Source organism: Mugil cephalus, chromosome 11 (genome assembly GCF_022458985.1).
Source record: "Mugil cephalus isolate CIBA_MC_2020 chromosome 11, CIBA_Mcephalus_1.1, whole genome shotgun sequence".
Taxonomy (NCBI): domain Eukaryota; kingdom Metazoa; phylum Chordata; class Actinopteri; order Mugiliformes; family Mugilidae; genus Mugil; species Mugil cephalus.
The window spans coordinates 22,265,174-22,292,132 of NC_061780.1; the positions used below are offsets into that span (position 1 = coordinate 22,265,174).

Below are 26,959 nucleotides of genomic sequence, written 5' to 3' on the forward strand. Positions count from 1 at the left end.
TTGCCAGAAGCTGCTGCTGTAGATTATAACCGAATATCTAAAGAAAGTTGGCGCCACGCTACATGTTTCCTTAAAGTACTTGTGCAGAGATCTTTTGGTTTCAAAGTGAACGTAACTATAACGTTCTTCGTATCTTATGTCATATGTCCATCTGATGAACGTACAGTCCGACCCTTCGACTGTTCCAATCAGCTGTTCTCTAGCACTTGCTCAGATTTTTTTCCTACTCTGCTGATCTTGAATTTGAATAAAAACACACAATTTAATCAACTTAATTAATTTCAGATTTAAGATCCGTTGTAACACGCGTTTGTTCTGACATTTGTTCTGAGTAAAATATTACTTACATTAAAACATTACAGCAAAGAGCAATGCATTACTTTTGTAACGCGTTACTCCCAACACTGTTTAAACCAGAGTTTGGATGGAAGCAGACGAGAAGATAAATGAATATACCTTGAGCGACTAAAGACGAACGTCTGCGAACAGCTGAAGTTATACAGGACAGAATTACACTAAAGCAAACTGTGGCGTTTCACCGCTACATAAACACTGGAAGCAAAGACTTTGTGAACGTGTATCTACTCGAAATCCCAGCAGCCAAGAATGCTTCAGGAGCAGCTGGATGTAAAATAGTGACGCCATCAAGAGTGTTTTAACCGTGTTACTGTTACCTTGACTGGTAACATACTGAACACATGGCAGATCACAATGGATGATGGTGCAACTAAAGTGGTAAATAACCAGAAAACGCTACAGCTGGAGTTTCCTGAATGTTTCATCCAGGTAACTTCTTGAATTCTGTCTATTAAAAAACCTCTACAAGTCCAGTTAAATGTCTTTCCCAGTGACGTCTGGATGACTGAGAACCATCACTGAACTAAAATGATGCTAATAGTTTATAAAAAATAAAATAAATAAATTTGTAGTTATCTTGTCATAGTTAAAGTGCAAGGAAACACAGGTTCAAATATTCTGTTTTCATTTCAAACATGTGTATCAGTAGAGTGGCCGTGCCAGGAAATATATAAAAAATGTCTAATCAACCAAAGATTTTGCAGCCGTAGGTAAAACTAGGCAGAGACGTGAGCTTCTTCTGTGCTTTGCATCAGCAGAATCCAGTGGAGACACAAAGACGTGACGTCTGTAGAGCAGAGCGAAGTATATGCATCTGCCTCTTGGGTCTGGACTGAAGGTAAACATCTTTAAATGTAATCACGACTTTTCTGCACTAATACATTTTGTCCTTTTGGCACAAACCACCACCTCACTGTCCTGTCCAATACATTTTATGGTCTCAGCAACTGTTTACCAGTTCTGTGCATCTTTACATTCCTATTTTTCTCTTTAGTATTTTTGTAGAATATTTTACCATTAAATTTGTTACTGTTTCTTCTACATATTCCACTGTGACAAGGAAATTTCCCATACGGGAGTTAAATAAACAGTCTCATATCTTATCAGTTCAGACCCAGACTCTGTGTTTCCCATGTGTGTCTTTAGTTTACAGCAAACAGTCTCCTCTAGCAGTGAGGGCTGTTCCAGCAATACTAAGCAAAAAAACGAAAATTACATAACCTGAAGGCAACAGGTGCTACGACGTCTGTAGTTTATGCTAAAAGTTCGCCTCCATTTGTAACGACGCCATCGAGTTGACTGATTTTTACCTTTTTCTTCAGGGCCTCCAGGGACTCAAACTCCAGGCGGGACAGTTTGGTCTGAATGTGTTTGGGGACGTCGGGGATGAGGAAGGTCAGGATGAACTTGAAGGCCAGCAGTCCATGCTGAAATCACAGAATGACAACAATCACATCACGGGTCAGTTTTCAGATTTTATTTGCATCCCCCTTTTTTTTCCCTCCTACGTGCAGGAAGGAAACACGCTTTGAAAGATGCATCTCCATCATTTGATTATGTTTTTATGGGACGGCGTCCTTCATGGGACACGGCTGTAAAACTGAGAGAGAGGACAGAAAGGAGACGAGGGGGGAGGGGGGAGTGGCAGAGTGGGACGTCAGGGTGGGAGAGACGGCCTCTGTGCATGTCCTGAATTCAAACGAAAACAAAATTTTATCCAATAATATTTTAAATGTTAATGAGTGTCGGCTGATATTTGCAGATTGAGGACGTCACACTTTTTAATTACCCGGTGATTAAATCATAACGGACGCTGTGTCCCTGCTGTATTATGTTTCTGTGTGCGTTTAGTTGCAGGATTGCGTTTAGGATTTTCCGGTGAAGTACTACACAGAATCATGCGTTTTTAAAAATGTCCACACCGATCATCAGGCGCTGCCAACGTCACACGTCTGAATCAGCAGAGTGTGTGTTTTCCCATGAAGACGTCAGCTCCCATTCACTCACATGTGCTGAGTAGACACTGTTCCCACACACACACACACACACACACACACACACACACACACACACACACACACATTTCATTGACTAAACCTCGACTCAACCAAACCCCCAATTCTTTAATGTCACTGTGTGAATGACCATGATAAATATTAAATATATTGCACAAGAATTTAAAATGTTTTGGTGGGTTTTCTTGTTTATTGAGGGGCTCTATGGCTTTGGGGGATAAACTGTTCAGTAGTCTGGTGTTTTATCGCCTCCCAGAGGGCAGGAGGTCAAACAGGTGGTGGCCAGGGTCGGTGTATGTTTTGGTCATTTTGGAATTTTTGGTTCAGAAAAGAACGTTAAAAAACAACAACAACAACAACAACAACAAAAATTACCAGTTACTTGATTTTCATTTTAAAATTCTAAAATTACAAATTGAAATTCAAGGTGTTTTTCTTTATCGGGGGTTGAGAATGGATAAACAAAACTTTACAAAAAAGCTCGCTTTTAATTTTCCGTTTCTTAAAACAAAAAAATCAGAAGACAGAAACAAAAAAGTGCCATTTTCAAAGTAAGAGCACGTATGAGGGCGCCGCTGTGTAACAGAAGTTGGACGTGGATCAATACGTTGTTTTTCGAAACAATAAAAGAGTCTCGGGGAAGACGACATGACTGCAGTACAACTAGGTGAAAACTAAACATAACTACATATAATCAGAGAACAGTTAGCTACTAGTTAAAGCCTTGTTTTTCCATGTCAAAAATCACGTCAGAGTAAAGGTTAGTGAACCCACAGATAGAAGTACATGTATTTGGGCACTCTTGCTATAAACACAGTATCGTCCTCATACGTGCTTTTACTTTGAAAACTTTAAAAAGATAAAATGATAAAATAAAAAAATTTAATTAACAACCAGAATAAAAAGATGAAAAAAATAAGTAAATTGCAGTTAAAAGTCAGACTAAAAAAATATAAAATGATAGAATAATAAAATTCAATTAAAAGCCAAATTAAAAAAAGATAAAAATAATAAAAAAAATAATTAATATTCACTTAAAAGCAAAATAATGAAATAATTTAGATGAAAAGCCAGACTAAAAAGATAAAAAATACTAAAATTCAATTAAAAAATACTAAAAAAGATAATAATAATAATAATAATAATAATAATAATAATAATAATAATAATAAAAGAAATAAGTAAAATTCAGTTGAAAGTCAGACTAAAAAAATATAAAATGACAAAATAAACAAAATTGAATAAATAACCAGATGAAAAGGTAAATAAAAATGCTGTGAATATTTTGTAAGCAGTATATTGTGTTATCCTGTTCTGTCTGTCTGTCTAGGTGCATGCTCTCCATTAGAACCGTTAGAGTCTATTAGAACCAGGCTCTGGTTCCTAGATTTGTGGTTATATTAGAAAAGATGCGCTGCACACGAGCTTCTTTGGTTCAGTATCTGTTTTCCTCATCACAGTAATGGACTCGTGTATGCGACAGTAGAGCAAATGGTACGAGAGACAGAGAGCACACAAGAGACAATGTGAAGACAATGTGTCTCTGGACCTAAATGTTTAGTATAAGTTACTTAATTATACACCACTGGACGAGTTCAGGAGTTAATACGAGCTTTCACCACACGATGATCCATCATTTTAAATTATACATAATCCAACAGCCTAATAAACTTCCCTCTGTTTACTCGTGGCGTAATTATTACATATTATTCAAGGACGGGTAAAACTAAATTAGGTTTTTGGGAAATTAGTCTCACAGTTTCCAAGAACAGAGCCTTTTTACACTCAGGCTTTTCATCACAAAGACAACTTTTCTGGCTTAAGGAAGCACCGACTAAGACGTTTTGTCATTCTGGTCAGCTCGGCCGCTCCACTAATTAACAAGCAGAACGAGCCAAGAAATCCCTGATCTCAGAGACTTGTCACATTGATTGAAAGTGCAGAATAAACACTCCAGCTCTTAGTTGATTGCTGCACCGGTTCAAGGCTCATTTATATTTCTGAGTGTTCAGCAGCGCAAGGTTAGACCGAAGACAGAGGACGCCGGGCGGCGGTGAGGAGACTGAGGAGAAAGTGACTTGTGAGATGTTTGGGCCACACGATAAATTCTGTTTGGTGCGACATAACAGATGTGATCAAACTTCAGATGGAGGGTATTTGTATTATCATCGCTGCACCGAGCACATTAAGCTGCCACAGGCTCTTCACCTGAGCGATCGTCTCCTTCACCTGTGCCATACGTAATCTCTCCTCCGGGCTCGAACCATCCTCACGTTAATTTTCATGATGTGAAACAAAACCTGGTTGTCGACACTGAAACATGAGCTTCCTTTACAGTAGAGTACAGCGCTGTGTTTCAGTATCTGACACACTGGAGCAACAACACTAAAAACTAAAACACTTCTGGAACCGACTATACAATATTTAATCTCCTGCGTCCTCATATGGGGACATTAAGTTTTAAGATTGTTGCAGCTTATTCTGCTTCATTTAAACTTTTGTCCTCATAACTAGATTCTAGTTTTCATTTCAGCAGATTCATTCTACATGACAGAAGTGGACAAGGTACAAAACCTCGTCAAATTTTCAGCTAAACCTTTTTTATTTTAATATGAAATGCAATTTGCGCTAATGATCAAGTACTCGACTGAGGACGTTGGGACTTCATTATTTGCAATTCTGCTTTTGCACAGCAACGATCGGACATGAAAATGAACATTTATATATTTTGTTACATATTGGTGACTTTATATTAATATTGAATAAACGTTTTCCGAAAAACCTCTTCGGTCCAAAGGTGATTTTTATACTTGTTATGAAATGGAGAAATTAAAATGCACAGCAAACAAAAGCTCAGGTCTCAGGAGGTTAAATAGGGTGATCAGACGTCCTCTTTTTCTCGGACACGTCCTGTTTTTGAGACCTAAAAATGTTTGAAACAAATTCAAACTTGTCCAGGATTTTGTTCTACTAGAACCTAGAGCGTTTTTACATCGAGGATCTTCTTTTTTCACCATCAAGCTACAAACAAAGAGAGCAGTCTCTGAAAGTTTATTATACTACTGATGCACTTCAGTTTCATAAAATTAAAAATAGAGTTATGATCCAAATTCACTCGATTCCAAACTGATTAAATATCTGATGAGTCACGACTCTTTTGGAGACAATATTAGGAACGTGGTCATAATGTTATGCCTGATCGGTGTCTGAACTCCAAGCTGTGGATATTTTGTAGCATTGTTTCAGCTCTGTGTCATTTGCTGTTGTTTCACTCCTGGTGAGAGATTAATAATATTTTGGCCTCAACCTTAATCCCACGCGTTATTTCTTCAGCCGCTTTGATGAGAATGAGAATAATAATCTACAAACCAACTGTGTGTTCTAACTGCAACAATATGATCTGGAGACCGAAGAGCAGACAGGTCTTTAAACCGGCACCACAGTTTTATTTCCACTGCTCAGTATTCAGCACTTAATGCAGTTACCATAGCACCCCTTCACTGTTAATTGGAACATTAGCATTTCAAACCACCGTCCATCTAACTGATGAGGAATAATTCCAGCATATATATGTATATATTATTATTCTTCTGTGATCTGAGTATGTCATTGTTAACCTTAATGCACACTTACAACCCAATGCTGGGTCTGTCTGAGCCATGAGGACACTGTGAAATTAAAATCTATATGAAAGCTGATGTGAGACCATTTGAATCAATCATTTTTTTTTAAATTAATTCAACATAAATTCAAACTGGGGGGCAGCGACATTCACATGTTTAGTTTAAGACACTAACGTATCAGCTACTGCAGTGATTCTCAACCACTGTGACGCAGGAAATTATCCAATTTTACTTAATTTTCTTTATTTTTATTTGGTTTATTTTATTTGGCTCTTCACTTACCACGTAGCCAGTCATTTTAAATGCATTTTAGATGCATCTCATTAATCTGTAATTTTTTTTTGCTTTTATTTTACTTTATTCTAATGTCATTTTATTTTATCTGTTTTATCTGATACTTTATGTGCAACGGACGAACAAAGCTAAGCTACGGTGACAAAGTAATGTCCCTTGTGGATCATTAAAGTATGTCTAAGTCCATATAAATATATGTACAGAGCAGGAGATTAGAAAAAAAAACCTGAAAAACAGGAAATAAATAAATATTCGGAACAGAAAAACATTCCTAAAAACAAACCAAAGAAATAAATTACTTAATTTTTATTTAAGTGAATGCAGTACACTTCTGTACAATCCGAACTGAGTCCTGGAGTAAATTCTGACCCAGATGAAGGTCCTAGTATGAGTAGTGGTCAGAAGAAAGCAAAAAAAAGTGAGCTCACAATTAAAGTTCTCTTTCCTTTGGATTTACTTTTACCGGGGAACCAACCGAGCCGACTCCATAATGTTTGCTGTGTGAGGAAAAGCTGGTTCCAAGCAAATTTAAACGTCATCACCGAACAAAACATCCGTAGATGATCATTATGTCATTATTCATACTTTTTGTGGCGTTTTTATTTGGTAGTGCGCCGTGATGTACCATGGTGGGAAACACTCAGGTACTAGTATCTTATTTACACGTACAGGAGACGGATAGTGACGTTAGCCTTCATCTGGAATCTGGAGTCTGCACTGGGCTCTGACGTAGCCTCCGGCAATTACTGATAACGAGCCAGTGAAGAGAACTGTAAAAGACCCCGGCCGTAAAACCGAAACAACGAGATGAAAGACACCCTCCTGTAGAGTGGAAATATGGAATGATACGTATGAATCCTGCTTGAACAACAGCAGCTCTGTCCTGATGTAAAAAAAAAAAAGCTCAAATAATTCTGTTATCTTATTATGATTATAAAGAGTCTACAGAGAAACGTCTCTTCAAAATTAAGCCAATATTCATTTATCACAAAAAAAAAACATGAATGGTTTCCTTGTTAACGAGTACCTGTGCAGTGAATGCATCTTAATATAAATTTAAGTTAAGAAGATTAAGTTGGCTGCTATACCATGCAGACCATGCACACACACTGAGACGCTCGGCTCGTGAGCCCAGTGGGCGAAAGCTGATCTGATTAACTTAAAAAACAGTGTAATGACATTACTGTGTGGGCTGCTGCAAATAACCTTGAAGGAAAAAGACAATTTAACTGACGCACGTGAAAAGTGGAACTTTTATTAGCATGCAGAGCCACGGCACAAACAGGCCGTTTGGGTTCGTTGGAATTAGACAAAGAGCAGAAACACTAAATACTAAAATGTCAACTTGATGAAACTTTTACACGTCGCTGGCGTCTTTGCTGATTATCATCAATATTATAACATCAATAATGGATCCAATGACTGAGTGTAACAGATGGTAAATGGTCTTTATTATATACACAGATCAGCCCCAACATCAAAACCGTTGACAGGAGAAGTGACAATTTAATGTTCTGCTGGGGAAACTTTTGGACCTGGCCTCCACCTAGACCAGACCATGGACCCCCACCCCAAAGCTTTGACACTCCTTGATGGTAGTAGCCATCCTCAGCAGGATGTAGCCACAAAAACAGTTTCATGATAAAAAAAACACAGAACACACAGGACCGCCTCAAAAGAACCAACTGTCCATTCGTACGTAATGAGTCCAAACAATATCCGCTATTTGGAGGCACCTCAGAAAGCCCATGTCCATCCTAACACAATATTACAGGAAGTGTGAGTGGTCATAATGTTATGCCTGATCGGCTGTAGTAACGGCGTGACCGTCCTGACTCTCATCTGCAGCAACAGCAGAAATCTGTTCTCTGTAGCTGCTGAAGAGCCAGATCCCCCCCCCCCAGAAGACGGATCGTTAACCATCCGCTAACGTATTACCCTCAACTTCATCGAGAGTCTTGAAGCGCCGCACGGACCGACGGCCCGCGCGCTAATTGGAAAGCTGCAGATAAAAGGCATTGACGATGCGTCAAATCCGGTGCCAAATAACTCCGTTCATTTCGTTAAACTCATTAGTTTTTGTGCGTTCCCGAACATTCAGCGCTTCTGCGCTGCAGCTTTTAACGTGACATCGAAATGTGCACGAACTAGACTTATTTATTTGTCTTGTTCAGTGTTTATCAGTTCACAAAAGCAAAAAAGTGCTTTTCCGGCAATGATGGAAAACCATGTTCGATCCGCGCATTCGACAAATCAACTCTGCAAAAGGATGTTTCTTTATATTATTATTTTGTTTTTTTTTTGTGAAATGAGAAGCAGCTGCTTGTTGCAACATTTCAACTTCAGTAACACCTGACGTGTGCTTGACTGTAACGTGTCACCAGGTCCTGATCACGCCTCTTTTTTTGTGTGTGTGTGTGTTTTAGTTTTAGGGAGGGGGGGGGGGGGGGCGTCGTTCAGGCTGACACGGTTCAGTTTGGCTCGGCTGCACTGAAATGAAGTAGATTATAACGGACAGACCCGTGACTCTGAGAGAAAGTCTCTGTCTGTTTCCGCGGCGGACTGGCCTGGTTGCCTGGTTACTGCTCACCCATGCGTGTAAGCCCTATACAGTAATTACCCAGGTATCATAGCTCTGCTGCTGGAAAGCGACGAGGCGCTGCCTTCCTGCCTTCCTGCCCGCTCCCAACCTCGCCCCATAACCGAGATAAGAGGAGCTGGATGTTTTGATTTTAATCCCTAACCGTGTGCTTTCTCTTATTAGAAAACAGCTGCGGCGATAACAGCTGACGCGAGAGAGAGATTGGAAACTGTGAGATGAAAAACACCTTTGAGGTCTCTGTGTGTGTGTGTGTGTGTGTGTGTGTGTGTGTGTGTGTGTGTGTGTGTGTGTACTCTAACGGGGGTCTGGCATTAGAGGGTCTATTCTCTCTTAACCCCCTCGTGTATTTAAAAATGTACGCAGAGCTTTTAATGGCTTGGAGATACCAGATGCTTCTCCAGTGGCGGCATATTAGATGTTGTGTCAATAAGCGTCGTCCGTGTGTGTGTGTGTGTGTGTGTGTGTGTGTGTGTGTTCGCGGGGTAGGCCCCCGTCGGAACAACATTATACGGCCCCGGCCCCTCGTTACTCTTGTTGTCCCATCTCCTTAATAGCCTCCTCACTCTATTCTAGGAAATGTGCTGGATGGTAGCAGGCGGGAACGTGCTTGGATGTACAATCAGCTGGTGACTCAGGTTCATAACACACACACACAGACTCACACACTCACACACACATGCACCGGTTTCCTCCGCCTCTCTCAGTCTTTTTCTTTTATCCTCTTCTCTCTGTGCCCTGCCCTTCCTGTTTACTCCGTCTTCTTCCTTCTTTCTGCTTCCAGCTATCGTTTTATTTACTGACTCCCTCTATCTCTACATGGATCTGAATTCTATCACTGGCTTGTGTGTGTGTGTGTGCGCTGCAGAGACCAAGCGCGCACGCACACAGATGTGAAACGCGTGCGTACGCGTGTGACGGGGATGCGTCCTCGCCCCGCAGGGACGCCATGACGGGACGGATCGCAGACGCAGGACCGCACCGTGAGAAAAGAGGAACAGTCTGACGCAGGCTGTGAGCTGCCCTGGTTTTTTCATTTCTGCGTCCACCAGAGCAGCGTCTCACCTCCTCCCCTCATCCAGGTGAGGCGGGAGAGTATAAGTCAAACAGAGAAACATCACCCCCGGGGGCCAGTGTGTGCGAGAGTCTGCCGCTGTAAAAACTCGTGTTCGCTCGTGTTCGCTCCAGAAGACAGCTTGAAGGAGGAGGGATGGATGAGAGGTGGCATGCTCCCTGTTAGCGCGAGAGCGACTGGGCGACTTTCCCAAAACATCTCCCTGGAGATTTTAATCAACAAGACGTGAAAAAAGGTCTGAGGCTCTGCTCGAAGAAGCTCCGGGAGGCGTTTGGGCAATAAACCAACACAAATAAGCCGGACAGAGCAATTAAACCACTGATGAATGTGTAACTACTGGGTACAAACAGGTGTTTATTTTATGCTCGGAGTCATTTGTGTCTGTTTTATGTACATAACTAAAATGACTGTGTATTGATCTCCGGTGACCTATAATCTACTGCACTTTAGCTGGAGCCCCGGCGCTGCTGTTGCTCTGCTAATGTGCAGCTCACGCTACACTTCCTGTGTAGCCACAATTCTGCGGTATCACCAGAAATGAGATTAAAATGTTTGATATGAGGATGACGCTACAGGTCACAATGGAAGTTTACAGGACATTTATAGGACCACTGAACTCCATGGTAAAAAGCTAATAGACATTTTCTATTTTTAGCATGTTTTGTGAGGGGGTTTAGATTATGAGCCACTGAACATGTTTTATAACTAAAATACACATGTTTTTTTTGTAGTAATGCAAACATCACGGCCCTATGGATGACAGCATTAGTGAATCAGCTGGATTAAATATCTATCGCTAGAAATATAAACATCACCAGAACCTGATCATTCCTGTTGATTCACATTTATGGTTGTAAGTGGAACGTCCCAATAACTATTGAAAGGATTCACATTTAATCTGGTGCAGGTTTACGGAGGAATAACTCCCTATAATCCTTTACTCTTCATCTTGTGCCAGCATTAAGTGTTTAGCAGTAATTAACGACTAACATGTTAGCATTGCTACACAATAAGCAAAGATGATGAACCATGTATGTGCTAAACGTCAGCAGGTAAACGCTGACATTCTGAGCATCAGCTGGAAGCATTTATCTTAAAGTAGAGCGTGATATGTACAGTATTTGTACTTGGGAAGGCTAATGGAGCCTATTTACCATCAAGGCTGTTTGATAAGCCTCCATAGACTGCAGCAGACAGAGGGTGACTTCATTCATTTGACATCATCAGTATGCACCAAGCAGCCACAACATTATGACCACTGACAGGAGAAGTAAAGAACATGCGCCATCTTGTGAACATCCAGTGTTCTGCTGGGAAACTTTTGGACCTGGTGTTCGTTCATGACACTTAGACATGTACCACCCACCTAGACCAGACCAGACCAGACGCCCCCCACCCAATAGCACTCTTTTACGGCCGCAGGATGCAGTCTTGACACAGGCACACACACAAAAATGGTTTAGGAACAGCACAAGGTGTTGACCTGGCCTCCTAATTCACGAGATCCCAAACTCATGAAGTATCTGTGAGATGCATGAGGCCCCAAACCCCTCAAACAACAGGACCCAAATGTCCACACACAAGACACGCTCAGCAGACTCATGTCCATTCTCACAACTGTCATGGAGGCACAAAGGATATTATGGCACAGGTGGTCATAATGTTATGCTGGATCAGGGTATAACATGCATTTCATCCCTCATATTAATAGCGACCACAGTCAGTATTAGCACAGTCAGAGTGGCAGCAGCTAAAATAGAACTCCTAAACTTAGGAGTTTAATTAAACACAAGTTTATCCTGACAGCTGCAGAAGAAGAAGATAAACCAAACACAGCCAAAAAACTTTTCCATAATCAGTGCAGTTTATCATCCGGCTCCGTCTGTGCAGACCACACATTCAATCAAACACGCGCGCGATCAATATGACCCAGTTTCCGTCTTCATCGACAGGGCCCAGCCGTACAGTAGCCTTTACAGTCTGAGACAATTACTAGACGGGTGTGTGTGTGTGTGTGTGTGTGGGGGGGGGGGCGTTAAAGCAGCACAAACAAACAAGCCTTTCTATGAATGTCCTACAGAAACCTCTCCTCAATGCAACCCTCACCATTCACTACATCCTCCGTTTGTGCTGTTATTTTAAGCTTCCTTCTCTAGAGGCATGGGGATGTATTTGTGTGTGTGTGTGAGTGTGTGTGTGTGTGTGCGTGTGATGCAGCGTATTTGTGCCGTCTGAACAGGACCCGAGAGCAAAGGGTAGCAAGGCTGACGTTAATGTTAATAGAGGCAGACTCGGGAGAGGAGGAAGCTAGAGCGGAAATGCAAAACATCAAACAATGATGGGCTGAATACGCACTCACTGCCTCTCTGCTGAACCCACACTCCCCGTCTCACTCACAGATGTGTCGAACGTGGACCAAAACTGGATTATGGCTCCATCTAGTGAGCAGCAGACATTAAACTTGCCTCCATGTTTCAGTTAAATACCCTAAAGACCCAGTGTTCAGTAAACTAAACACTGATGTTGAGTTCCAATCTAAAGTGTTGGTCACAACAAACTATTTTCAAAGCAGACAGAGCACGTCATACTTAGTATTTATATTTTCTTCTACCCAGGACAAATAGCGTCACACTGAGGCAGGCCACATTAGCCAGCAGCATAGCTTCAGCTCCTATATATATATACTACATTTTACATGGAGCGTTACTCTGAACTAGAACTTAACTGGAACCTGCAATCAACAGTTGCCTCATATTAACCGTGTACAGTACAAGAAGATGAGTTCAACACGGTCTGTGCATTTTTTAGGGAATTTCAAGTTTGCTTTTAAAACTGTAAATGAAAACTGGAAAAAATGACTTGTTTTTTATTTTCAAATCCAAAAAAAAAGAGCCTTCAGTGTGGCCGCACCAACTCTGTGGAACTCCCTCTTTCCCAACATCTGCAACGCCCCAACTATGGACGCCGTCAAATTTTTAAATTGCCATCATTCCCAGCTTCACCCCTCCTTCCACTATCTGTTCCCCAGGCTTATGTAAAGAGCCTTGGGTACCTTGAAAGGTGCTATAGAAATCCAAGTTATTTTTTAACTTTTATTATTAAATGTTAAAAACAGAAATCCCTCATTTATTTTCATTTTTTTTCTATTTAATCTGCAGTCTAAAACAAAAAATAAGAAAGATAATATTCGATTAAAATTTCTTTTCTACCACTGTGATTTAATAACTAAAAGTGCAACAGAGCAAATATAACCAAAAACTGTCATATTCAATGTAACCGAATGTAACCTGCATCTGCATCTGCATCTCATACATCTAACATTAAAACGGCAACGACAATGTTTCTTGCGGGAAAAAGTCACTCTTCTCCACATTCAGTGGACAAACGCTCAGAGATAAGTTCAGATCACATGAATAAATAAAATGAATAAATAAATTACATCTGGATATTGATCCAAAGCCAAGTCCATGGTCTGCTTTGAATAACAGTTTTCTCATTTAGTTCCCTTTCAGTTTAGATTTTTCATATAATAAAAGGACAAACGGTAAATGTACTTGTATTTAACTGTAAAATGAAATAAAATCATGTTATTTTTATTTTAATCTAAAACCAAACTTGAAATATCAAAAACTACAATTAGTACAATTAGCATCATCAGTGTCAACAATGATGATAAAAATGTATAAGTTTTGCAAGAGATTAATTTATGACAGTTGTTGTATTGGTATAACATGAAGCACATCTGTAAGGAGAACAGATGTGGAACAGATGAGTAGATTAGAGCGTTTTTAAAATACTGATTGGGGGAAAAAAAAAAAACAGCCTTGATCCGTTCACTGATCCACAGATTTCACTGGAAAGTTTTTCCTAAACCCGGCCGTAGGCAACATGAAACAACTGAGCCTTGATTTCATAATAAGTCATTCCAAAGCAATTACACCATTACTGACGTGCTATAAAAAGACAGAGATTTCTTCCACGTAGATAATCGGTTTATATCTGCATGTGTGAGTCTCTGTGTACGTGAACTTACCTCGATAGCCACCGTCCACAGTATGAGCTGCGTGTCCGAGTCAGGGAAGTAGGCTTTGACTTGTGGAGACATGCCGATCAGCGTGCAGTTGGTCACGACAGCGATCACGCTCATGGCTTCGAAAGCAAGCTGATCGGAGACAGAGAGAGAGCAGTTAATGACTCGATTCCTGAAATAGAAAACATATTAGCCAGCAGGGCACAGAGGGTACGCTGTATTTGTTAAATTTGTGATTTTAACAGAAATATCCACAAGCCATTTATGGTTATTTGTGTCCTGCTTAGTTTGAGTTAGGGTTGCAGAGGGGCAGAAAATTTCCAGTAAATATCTGTAAACTTTCCATGGAAACTTTAAATTGTGTGCTATATTTCTGCTGTGATGGAGGAATAACACATTATACTCAACTGTACTCGCATCAAACTTGAGTGTTTTAGTCAAGATTATGCTTCAATATATTTTTCTACCAACTATATTTATGTTCCTAACCTTCAACTTTGATAATTCCCAGTTTATTACAGTTAATTCCTGTTAATTCCCATAAATTCCTGGTCAATTCCCATGGAAAGGTTCTGCAAACCTAATCTGAGCGTCTCACCTGCCACACTCCTATGTTTGCAGCCGGATCGGAGAAGGGCCGTTTGAACACGTGACACATCTTGAAGGCGTCGGAGTAAACCTCAGTGATGTTGTTCAGCACCACGAGGACAGCGGCCAGAGGGTAGACGCAGGAGAACAGGCTGACGTAACCAAACAGCAGGAACAGCTCAAGGTAGTCGTCAAATGTTCCCTGAGAGAAGATGAACATATTAGAGGGGATAGAATAGAATCGAATACAATAGATCTTTATAGAGGGTCTGCATTGACGTCACAGTCGCCCGGGGCCACGACCCCCTGAGTGGCAAAAACATGGTGAAATGCATTAGTAAATACAGCAAATGTGGATTATCAGATCAAATTAAGGACAACTGGACTCGACAATGATCCATACGAACTAGTATGGATTTGGAAAAGTGTGTTAGCCTCAGTTTCAGTTAGTTTTAGGTCATTTCAGTTATGATAAATGTAGCTAAATAAATGATGCTACCACTAAGAGCTTTACTGAGAAGTAACTTTAGCCATACAATTAGCGTACTGTAGGGTTAAAAGGATGACGAGAACGCAACTTAAGAAGTAACTTAAGTAATAAAAAACACAGCATAATTTAATATTTCCTGACACTAAATGTGAACCACAACACCAGGTTTCTGTGGCTGGATTCCAGTTGTTTTCTTTGTAATGCAGCGATTTATTTACTTCTTACTTTAGGCTGCTTTTCAAATCTGTTGGTTCAGTCAATTGCACAACAGCTCTTCGCATTTTTTTTTTAATTAATATTACAATTTAGATGCTATTAACGCCTATGATTTAAGCTAATGCTGCTAATCTCCATGTTCAACTGACACTTTTTGCCACTCAGTGGCCGTAACTATGGAGACTTGGCTTGCTGTGACGTCACATGCATACCCTCTATCGCACAGTACAACGGAAGTACAATGAAATTAAAAGTGCTCTCCAATCAGTGCATCAAATTGGTCCAATAGTAGTATACATAACACAAAGTCATTCAATAGAAAACAGTATATTGCACATTCATTTTTTTTGTAGCGTTGATGGTTGTTATTGTTGGATATAAACTGTATTTGAGTGTTTGAGTAGAAGAAGAAGACTTCATACATAATCCAAACCTACCAAATACGTGCTCATGTCGGCCTCCAGCCGGACCTGCTCTACCAGGGGAAGCTCTTTGTCCTGCAGAGTTCTTCTCTTCTGGGCTTTGCGGATCATCTTTTTGTTGCGTCTCCTCTGGAGCCAGTAGGGCAGGAAGGCCTCCATGAACTGATTCAAGATCTGGCTGGTGATCAATAAGGTGGCCAGACTCTGCATGGACAAGAACAAAGGAGGATAATGTTATTATGGAGACAATGTGGTCAAAGAAAATGAAGAGAAAGATATGGAATCAGACATAGAAAGTAGAATAAAAATGAAATGGATGAAAGAGAAAAGGTGGTCCTACCTGTCTGAGCAGTGCCATGTCCTGCATGACGAAGGCGATGTAGAACAACGAGGCGAAACAGTTGACGAAGTTGAACTGCAGAAAAAAATATGTATCACTCAGCAATGATATTCAGGACAGAGACAAGTAAATTTGCAATTTGATCAATGAATTAATGAAGACTGAAATGGTCAAAAAACATAAATGTATTTTTTACTCACTACTAATACTTTGAGGACCAGGTGATTCTGATATGAAGACTCAAGTCTGTGATTCTCTAAACACACAGAGGCGGAAAAGATTTGGAGAATATCAGCAAAAGAAATCCTTCACACTTACAGCCTATCACAGGTAATCTTTCTTTCTTCTGGGGATCAAAGGTCAAGTGGTACGGCAGGGAGGAAGGAAGGAAGGGAGGATGGAAGGAAGGATAAGGGAGGGAAGAAAGGAAGTGATTACATCAGCAAAGGTTTAATTAATGATGGCTGAGTTACATTAGCAAAGGAATGCAGACAGATACAAGATGTGGGCAGAGATGAGATCTCTCAAATGCGACTTCAATGCATCCTACTTTGCATTGGACCTAAGGAGCATGAAAGTAAGGACCTCTAGTAACACAACCATCATTAACACCCAGTGCTTTCTCCATGGCAACAAGTCAAAATGTCTGCTGGTAAAATGGTCATATTAGTGAAGCAGGAGCTATTTATCATCGTTACCAGAAAGGTGCCTTAAAATACAAAATGAACTTCTTTATTAAAGCATTCATAAATACACAGGATAAGCTGTTACAATCCCTTGTGTCATGATCTGAGGCAAAACGCATTTAGAAGCCGAGTGAAACTCAAAAGCCAACCAGCAGGCAGGCAGTCATCTACCGCCAAGAAACCAACAAGAAGACACCAGCTAACTAGTCGAGCCAACAGTAGGTAAGAAGTGATGAGACATGCGACTGCACTTCAACCAACACTTCCCCCTCTACCTAAGAACGAAAGTAAAATACTAAAAGACACCAGCTAACTAGCCTAGCCAACAGTAGGTAAGATGTGATGAGACATGCGACTGCACTTCAACCAACACTTCCCCCTCTGTCTAAGAACAAAAATAAAATACTAAAAGCCACCAGCTAACTAGCCTAGTCAACAGCAGGTAAGAAGTGATGAGACATGCAAAGGAACTGGGACTTGATCAAACTACTCACCCCACTCGGTGAGATACTCTGCAGCATATCTGTAGATGAGGTTCATGATCTCTATGACCACAGCATAGATAATACTGGGGATGAACAACAAAACTCCTGTCCAGAAGGTGGGGTCCTCGTCATGGATGGACAGCACCCAGCCCTCCATTCGGAAGTAGATCATCATAACGTAGAGAGACAGGTAGAGGCAGAGCAGGACGAAGGGCAGGGACACAAGGTAGATACGTAGCAGCCTCTTGGCGTTGGGGTAGAGAGGCTCCTCGCGCCCCGTCACGGGGTTGAACCCGAGGACGCCGTGAAATCCTGGTCGAGGTTCTTCGAAGGCCTTCTTTCTGCTCAGCGTGCCCCAGTGGTAAGCTAGGGTGGCGCTGAATCGCTTCCACAGCTGGTGGAGGAAGGTTTCAGCAAATCAGTAATTCAGCTTTCAAATGTTTGTTGTTTTTTTCAATAAATACAGTTTTATGCTCATAGACATCTATGTAGATGATATTTTATAGGCAGTACCAGAGGTATGTCAGGAGGTTTTTCAACAGGTAATAGAGGAGCCCAGGGATGTAAAAATGCATTGTAAGACGGTTAAAAAATGTAAAGATGTCTGACAATTCCATTCAGCTAAGATGAAAAAATAATCGCAATACCCTTTTTAAACAGCAGAGGGAGTAATTTAGTTTTGAATTCACTTAATCGACGTGTCCGACGTCATACGTCAGTCAGTGAGTTTACATGCACAGCTTAATGGAGCTGTGCTCAAAATTCGACTTTCTGAACACATTCCTTTGCCCCATTTAATATGCAATGGAGAAAACTGAATAAGTGACGGGAATGTGTAATCCTCCTCCACACTAGGTGGCGATATGTGTCTTGTCAGCAGGTTAATACGGCCCCCTTTTCTGGTTGAACTATTATGTCATATAATGAACAAGTCGTTCATGCGGCAGACCGACATTTCAAACAACAACAAGATGGATAATACTTCAACTTTTTAACCTCGTACGTAATGTGTGTGCTCTTCTGGTGCAGATAAGATGGTTCCATCCTTCAAGTGGTTCTTCTACCTGCTCTGCTAATCTTCTTCTTCATCTGACTTTCTTGGATGTTTTTGTTCCGGGGTCATACGCCAGTGCAGTGATTGTGAAGGTCTAGTTTAACTCCAATTAAGGCGTATACATGCCTGTGAAAATTGATTTCCAAACTCCTTATCTGGGTGTCTCTGAGAGTCAGATAAGGAGAACTACTATTTTAGTCGGAGTAATGTGTTTACATGCACTTAAATTGTTCAGTTAAAGTCAGGTTAAGGAAATAATTATTTTTTTGTCAGGTATTCAGAAGGGATGAGTTCTGCTGATCTTCCTTAAAAAAACAAAACAAAACAAAAAACAAGTAAATCCCAAACTAGGAACACATGCAAGCCTTAGTTTGTTTATTTGAAGAGATTTTGTTAATTTGTATTATTTGTTGAGTTATTTTCATGTGGGATTCGTTTTATCCAGACCCATTATTATTATTTATTTATTTTTTTGTTGTTAAAATAGAATATAATTTCAGTCGTACTTTTATGAGTAGGATGTATGTGTTGTATTAAAAAGCATTCTCTTTAATTTGTTAAAGGGAAAATATAATTTGTAGTTTTTATATCTAAATATATGTATTTTTTAAATATGCATTCATTGTGTAATTTGTGTTTTGAAGTTACATCCGACCTCAGAAATGAGTTTTTTTGTATGAGAAATAATTAAACGAATCTTTTTCAGTCATAATTTGTCTGTGTCCTCATTCTGTTAATAAAATCCAGCCAGAAGCAGGGAATGATGGAGCGGCCATGAAAACACAACCGAATGAGTGGACGGGGACCCTGCTGATGTTTCACCTTCTTCAACCACAGCCTTTAATCTCCTGCCAACACCGGCATCAGCAGATCGCCCAGAACAAAACTACTCCTTTCATCCCAGAGGGTTTGACGGTCAGCCAGACTACAGGGCCTTCAACCACCCCAGACCAGACTCTGCTGTGGTTGTGGATTCAGTCGTGGAGGGTGACGTTATGATTAAGCATCCTGAACAGATTCCAAGCTGGGCTGAACCCGATACAACACACAACGACCTGTATCTCATCCCGTGTGAAGACACAGACTCAGATGACTCCGCAGATGATTAATTTCATGTTCATATTATTCATTCCAATTCAAAATAATAGATCCAATGTTTCTTTGCAGTCAACCCCAATTAGCCGCTTCCTTTCATATTCATGGTGAATTAACGAAACCTCAGCATAAAACATTCTCTCACAAGCAGATGTTTACACTAAAGTACGCCTCTGATCCTCTTAAAAGTTGTTTGTCACAGTGTTGAGGAAATGTGTAAAAGAGGGCAATAAATCATTTGAAACAGAAACAACATGGCATTGACAAAAAAAAAACGCAATAAATGGGGAAACTGCTTTAGCTGTTTGAGATGAAAAGAAATGTGTTATGTGAAATAAAGATGTATCTGGTTCACAAAAATACAGCGTCGTTAGAGCTGCATCTTTACTGAAACTTACTTAAAACGTGCTTGCATGTACAGAGTGTATTGTTAAGATTGTCATAAAATATTTATATAAGAAAAAAAGATCAGCCACAACATTATGACCACTGACAGGAGAAGTAAATAACATCAATCATCTTGTGACACTTCAATGTTCTTCTGGGAAACATTTGGACCTAATACTCATTCATGTGGATGTTACTTAGACATGTAGCACCCACCTAGACCAGGCCAGACACCCCCACCCCCATAGCAATGATCCTCCTTGAAGGCGGCAACCATCCCCAGCAGGATGCACGCACAAAAATGGTTTAGGAAGAACTTATAAAACATGTAAAATAGTGTTGACCTGGCCTCCAAAATAACTAGATCCCAAACTAATCAAGTATCTGTGGGATGATCCACAGAGGCCCCTCCCCTAAAACGCCCCCCCACTAACAACATCCTGTTGCCAGACCTGAGAAGGCCCATGTCCATCCTCTGATGAGTCACAGTGTTGTGATCATAATGTGGTCATAATGTTATGCCTGATCTGTGTACATAGGATGTAAGGACTCAGTGTGTACATCATTTAAATCAGTCCTACCTCTAGGATGACGGTGCACCAGATCAAGTTGAACACAGCAAACACCACATATTTGTCGTAGTCCTCCCAGTCAAACAGATAGTAAGGAACCCCGATGAGGGCCAAAGGCACCAGGGCAAAGGTGAAGTACTCCAGAAACCCAAAGTAGAGCGCCTGACCCTCACCAAAGTAGTGTCTGATATCATCTGTGGATGGAGAATGAAAAACAACACGACATTAAGTGTCAAATTATTAGAATTCAAGGAAACATAAATGAGATTTCAAGGCTGTCATTACAGGGTAAAGTGAAGCTAAACCTTTGACCGTACAGTACATGAAACAAACCCCACATAATGTGCATCATGTGTTCTGTTCTCGTTACATTGAGAGATAATGGTTCATCTACCACTTACCAAGAGGCTGAAGCGACAACTTCACTTTTTTATACCAAGAAAAAGAAAGTCTCTTTAGTTCTTCCTTTTCATGTAGAGGAAAAATCTGGACCAGAATCCCTTTGGACTGCAGTCTGCGAACTAAGATGTCAATAAGAAAACAACATGTTATTATTTTATCATCACTTTAGTCTTCCATCAATTGATTTCAGCACCACAGTGACACTATTGTGTTCTGCTTTAATAATGTAAATCAAAATGTGGCGTTTTTCTGATAGTTGTGAGATATTTGGAAGATGTTTCCCTGACTTTTGCTGCAGTTTTATTCCCCCCTCCCACCTCATACTTGGTCCCTAAATACAAGCACATGGATCCTTTCATCTGCCATTACTTGAATGCACTTCTTTTTTTTTTTTTGAAAATTATTAAATTAAATTATCTCTGTTTGCTCATCTTGCTTTGGGAATCTTTCCCTGCATTTGTTTCCATACTCCACTGAGAAGTGGAGGCAGAGCTGCTGCTACTTAAAAACATGACTAGTAGTAATAAAAATCTCTTTAGTCACGCTGGAGAAAAAATGTAACTGGCTCAAGACAGCAGCCGAAAACTGAAAAATCCTGTCACAAGCTGAAACTGGTACATTGATTATGCTGATTTTAAATCATCTAAGTAAGCAATTCACAAACATGTGCTCTTTATTCATTAGTTTATATAATGAGAGCATTGTTGTCGACTATGTAACAGGTTTAAAAAGTGATAATATCCCTCATAATTCCTTCTAAAATTAGTTGGGAAAGTGTTTATGGATCAAATGACGGAGGAAACTGGTTGATTTTCAACATGTGACAAATGAAAAAACACCAGTAAGCTGATGAGGACTTAGAAGTGGGTGAGACTCACTGATAGATTTGCCCGGGTAAAGCTTGGCGCGACTGTATCCCGGTACGTGAGTCTCATCTTTAGCTCGTAGCGTGTCCAGCTCATGTTTGATGATGTACTGACACTCAGCCATACTGAGGAAGCTGCCTCCATCCCCTGGAGAGAGACAAAGCAGCAGATCAGAGACGAACAACACAACAAAGACGTTTCATGTACGTCGGTGGCTGTGATGCAGAGGCCAGTCATTTCAGACTGAGACTGCAGCAATCGGCTCCTCCACATTCACAACCAGCAACCGGCATCAACAGCTGCAGCTCATTAGAAAGTCATTACTGATTAATACGTGGGGCAATATCCTAATTATAATTCCTCATTAATAAATCTCAGACTTCCCCTAAATGAACATCAAAACAACCTTGTGTGCCTGTATTTGCGCCACATTGTGCATCACCATCTGGATTAAAGCTGGTTCCCTATCAAAGTACGTCCTCGCAGACCGAACAGCCTCTCGTCAGACTTTACCTTTAAAGTCTTTGAAGTTGTGTTTGTTGGCGCAGGTGAAGCCCCTCATGGAGCCGTCACTGTACTCCTTGAAGAGGCCCACGTCCTCCGCACCAGAGAGCAGCCTCTGCCAGGAGGCCCCGACTACGAACAGGTTGGGGTTTACCTTCTCCTGATCCCCGACTCCATGGTCCAACTGCTCCACCAGCAGCTCAGCACCTGGGAGGATTAATAATAGACAGAATAAATGACAAAGACATCGCTGCCTTAGCTGCTCGATTGAGATGGGCTGAGGGGAAGTGGAACGTCGTCCTGACTCTGATTAAATCAAAATTTGATTTCTTAATTCAGCAGGACAGTGCAAAACCTCGTTCTGCTTGTTTCGCAACAGCACGGCTCTGTGGTAACGGAGGGGCTGAACCGGATTTCCTGCAATCCTGACCTGTCGCCCATTGAAAACATTTGGTGCATTAAGAAATAGAAATTACAGCAATGGAGGCCTCAAACTGTTAACTGTTAACTGTTGAGCAACTACCTCAGGAAGCTGATTATGTGAATACCAAGAGTGTGCAAAGCCGGGATCAAAGCAAAAGGCGGCTAGTTGGAAGAATGTAAAACATAAAACCGTACTAATCTACAAATCTAGGAAATATGATTTTGGTTTGACTGGTACTGTATGAACTATTTTTTTTATTAAATATAGATCTTAACTGATTTTATTAATCACTGCTTTAGAACCTGTAATGTCAAACAATGTAAACAACTACTAAAGGAGAAGATGAGCTTCCATACCCCCATTCTGTTGCTGGTCTCGGATCCTGCCGAGCAGCCACGCAATCACTTCCTCCTTGGCGTCCGACACGAGCTCCACCACCACCAGGGGAGTGAACCTGGGGCCACCGGCGTCTGCTGAGAGCCCCTGCAGCATCGTCCCCCCTCCCAGGACACCTGCAGGAGAAACGAGCGCTCTTCTGAGAGACAGAGAGGATAAGAAAAGTTAAAAAATGTTCTGCAAATCATATTATATGATTGAAAATATCGGCACAATAATTATTAAAAATAGTATTGAATGAAAATAACATGTGAAAACTTTTACTCAGGAGAAAATATTATATTATATATATTAAAATTATTATAAAACATCAACTTAAACAATGTCCAACAAATTCCAACTTAGAGAATGTTTTTATATGTTTTTATTTGGGGACTTTGGAGGACGGTTAAATTAATCCTTTATGGAGCAAGGAACCATATATGGTAACTCTGGCATTTTAAAATGCATCCATGTGCCTCTCAGTGAGGTTTACAAGCAATTGATTTTCATTCCACCAATCAGAGAAGATCAAGCAAACATTTGCAGGTTAAATCAGAGTCAAATGTGATCTACAAGATCCACATCTGCATGAACAGCTGCTTTATTGCCGTTCATTACCTTGAAAAATTGGCCTAATGTCTGATGTGACAATGTTGACAAGTGTCTCAATCGTCCCTTAATGATCTAAAATGCATGTTTACATTTGTTTATCACTTAAGGACAAGGAACCATATAGAGTATATGGTAAAAACGTCTTCCCTACAACACTGGCACCCACCAGTGAATTTGCATAGTATAGTTTTAGTAAGACTTGTGGACATAACACAACACTAAGCAAAAATTGCACTTCTTTTCTTAAGAAATGTCCCGTTGTTCATTACATGTTTACTAATACTGCAGTTCATTAACCTCTTATTTTTCATTCCAGCCTTTTTGCAAAAAAAAAAAAAAAAAAAACGCCTATTCATGACGTACTCAAAGTAAATTGAGTGCTGTTCATGAACATTTTAAAGCTCATGCATGGTCTTGCTCTCTTTAAATAGCCAAGACTCTATCACAAAAGTCAGAATTACTCTAAGTCAAAGGTCTTCAACAACGGGTCTGTGAACCCTAGGGGGTCGCAAAATCTTTCATTGATTAGACATTTTTCATATATTTTTTTTCATTTTCTCCCACAAATTTAAATTTCTTTAAATACACATTAACATGAATCCAACATATTTTCGTAAAGGGATCAGGGATAGCTTAATACTGAATGCAAAATGATAATAATGCTGTATATTTATAAACAGCACTAGGCCGAGTTTAATAAGGTAGGGGGTCCCTATTTAATCTCTCCATCAGTTTTAGGGTCTTTGGCCTGAAAAATGTCAAGACTCCTGCTCTAAGTGCTCTTGTTCTTCTTGAGTAATCAAAGTTGGCAGACAGTTTAAAAAAAAAAAAAAAAGTTGTTGGGTCCACCTGAATTTTTTTGCTTTGGAAAAACGTGTTGTATCATGACTTTTATCAATGAAATCAGAAGAAAATTATATATTTCATGCAGCATTTACTCAAACACAACTCGTGCACAGAGCTCTGATTGGTCCCATGTATGACACGGTGGATTGTTAAATTGTTAAATGTAAACACATTCATAATGTATTTGCAATAAAACAAACGCAAACATTTGGAGTTGTCGTTATTTATAGGTTAATATGGTATTGTGTTACTGGTCCAACCCTGTTGAGGTCAAACTGAGCTGTATGCAGCCCCTGAACTAAAATGAGTTTGACTCCCCTGCCCTAACAAAACGAAAATAGTGAGACACACACACAAAAAAAAAAAAAGACATTATGAAATCTGACTGTCAGACTCGCACAAGGTGTTTCCAAATGCTTCTCCACCCACGTTTACAAAGCACCGTGAGCTGCCAGCACCACTGCCCCCTACTGTCAGGTGCACACATGGCAACCTGCATCCACGAGTCCACTCAACAGACAGAAACAGCTGAGCGCAGACAGGGAGGGGCTTGTAGTGAACGGATCAGATCAGTGAACAGATCAGTGCAAGTAACGAGTAGTCTAAGAATGAAAGCGAACTACTTCAGCTATGCGTCGGTACTCACCAGATTTGTGCTGCGCGTCGGGAAACAAAGCGGCCGCGCTCCTGGATCGGGGGCTGGAGCCCTGCTGCTGCTGCAGATCTGTGGACAGTCAGACCAGAGAGGACTTCAGTTACGGTCCACGTCACGCGGCGAACTTCAGCTGTCACACCCTCCCACGTTTGCGTCCCGTCGGGGCGCCACCGTGACTTTGATTACACACCAAATCTAATCTCCCATTTATCAGGTTAAGGGTGCGTGGAGAGAACAAAGATCGACAAACCGTCTCTCTTTACGCATTCCTGTTTCGTTTTGTCGAGTTGTCCTGAATAAAATCCCGAAACTCTGAGTCCGTTTGCAGGACTTTTCCCAATATATATATATATAGACACACACACATATCTATATATATATATCTTTGCACCTGGGGCCTGCACTGTTGCAACATTGCTGTGACAGGGCCACAGCTAAATCTAAATGCCAAACCTCAGTGCATCATTTCAGTCTAGTGTAGTGCTATGTCCCTTCAGGTCCTACAAATGGACTGTTTACCCACATGGGTTTTCCAGGTGTGTACTGATGGCTTAAAGGTTATCCTCTCTAGTATCCTCTATTAACAACCCGGATCTTGTTTGACTTGTGCACACACACACATACATGTGACACATGAGACCCATTTCACAACAGATTGACTGGACTTGTCACTATAGGGCAAGCAGAGGTGCATTAATGATGGTTATATTCCACTCGGGGAGGGCTGCTTTCTTAATGGAAACAAGCAATCATTAATACAGTCGAATTAATGGTCTCACATTATTTTACAGACCTACAGGAGACAGTTAACTGCCAAGACAAGCAGCTAATTGTCAAAAAAGTATGAGTAGAGTATACAATTAATATTGGATTTGTAAAAATTGAGTTTGAAAAGTGAATTTTGTTAAAGAACTGCACTTTCAACTGATAATACACTCCTCTGGCTTTGTTTGACATCCCACACTGGACAGTCTAGCCTTGTCCATGTCTGTGCAGACCCTTTAATACACAGTATACAAAGTAAAAATCACAGTATCAAATCAAAGCTTGTTCAATTTTTCTGTTGTGGGTTATTTCCTGTATGGCTGTAAGTGATTTTGCTAAGTTGAGTTTCATTTTATCACAAACTTAAGGTGTTCGTTCTCACGGAAAACAGAGAAATGTGCTCAGGCTGTCACTTGGCAATGCATTTTCGCAGATTTAAGATGTTTTTCCACTCATCCAAGTAGCTTCTCCAATTCTTAATAACTGCTGGTGAGTTGGGGATTTTATTAGGAACTCCTGAAACTCACATGAGTTGAGTCTCCAACAATCAAATACAGAAGAAACAGAAAGAAATTATGTAGAAGGAAAAGTCCAGGTGTAAAAAACAAACAAACATCTTTTTAAGATGCACATACATGCTTTATAATTCATAAATGAAATACATACCTTTATATAGACAACCATTGCTTATAGGACTACATTCCCTTTTAAAGTTATAATAAAGTTATAGCTAATTAAATGTTAAAAAGATAAACATTATCTTATTTCTGAAGCTGTCTTTTAATAATGGGTTGTTTAAGCACGGGAAAGCCCTTTATTACAGGTAACTGTTATGTGCAACACTTTTAAGGATGGTGCTAACATTTCAGTCATTTGTAGGATGACTCAAGTATAATACTACGGTTTTAAGAGTCGACCAAAGGCTGTCAGTGCTAACAACACACTTGAGATACACTTAATTTGCCCAAGATATGTACAACAGACGACAATCAATGCCTTTTAACTACTCACCAAAGGTCTCGTCTCTGCTTTTGGAGCAATGTTTGGATATTTGACAGTAAAACCACTTCCGCAGTCCCGAATCAAAGGGGTACTTGGGTGCGTTTGTTTTAAACAAATAAGACGAGAGTGCGACACTGCGCTGGGCGGGGACTGGACAGTGGCGCCCGCAGTGAGCTG

At 40.5% G+C, this 26,959-nt stretch overlaps 1 protein-coding gene across 2 annotated transcripts in view; it reads right to left on the reverse strand.

The window, feature by feature from the left end:
- Positions 1-26,895, reverse strand: part of ano10a (anoctamin 10a) — a 32,465-nt gene extending 5,570 nt beyond the window's left edge. For both annotated transcript variants that reach the window (XM_047598294.1, XM_047598293.1), the window contains exons 1-14: positions 26,792-26,895; positions 25,007-25,084; positions 22,881-23,059; positions 22,110-22,307; positions 21,609-21,743; positions 20,730-20,849; positions 20,338-20,522; positions 17,230-17,614; positions 16,250-16,305; positions 16,050-16,124; positions 15,725-15,913; positions 14,592-14,783; positions 13,997-14,125; positions 1,668-1,784 (exon numbers count right to left, since the gene is read on the reverse strand). In XM_047598294.1, the coding sequence (XP_047454250.1) occupies positions 1,668-1,784; positions 13,997-14,125; positions 14,592-14,783; positions 15,725-15,913; positions 16,050-16,124; positions 16,250-16,305; positions 17,230-17,614; positions 20,338-20,522; positions 20,730-20,849; positions 21,609-21,743; positions 22,110-22,307; positions 22,881-23,016 (1,917 nt within the window). In that variant the 5' untranslated portion in view covers positions 23,017-23,059; positions 25,007-25,084; positions 26,792-26,895. The remainder of the gene's footprint in view (positions 1-1,667; positions 1,785-13,996; positions 14,126-14,591; positions 14,784-15,724; positions 15,914-16,049; positions 16,125-16,249; positions 16,306-17,229; positions 17,615-20,337; positions 20,523-20,729; positions 20,850-21,608; positions 21,744-22,109; positions 22,308-22,880; positions 23,060-25,006; positions 25,085-26,791) is intronic.
- Positions 26,896-26,959: the final 64 nt, after the last annotated feature.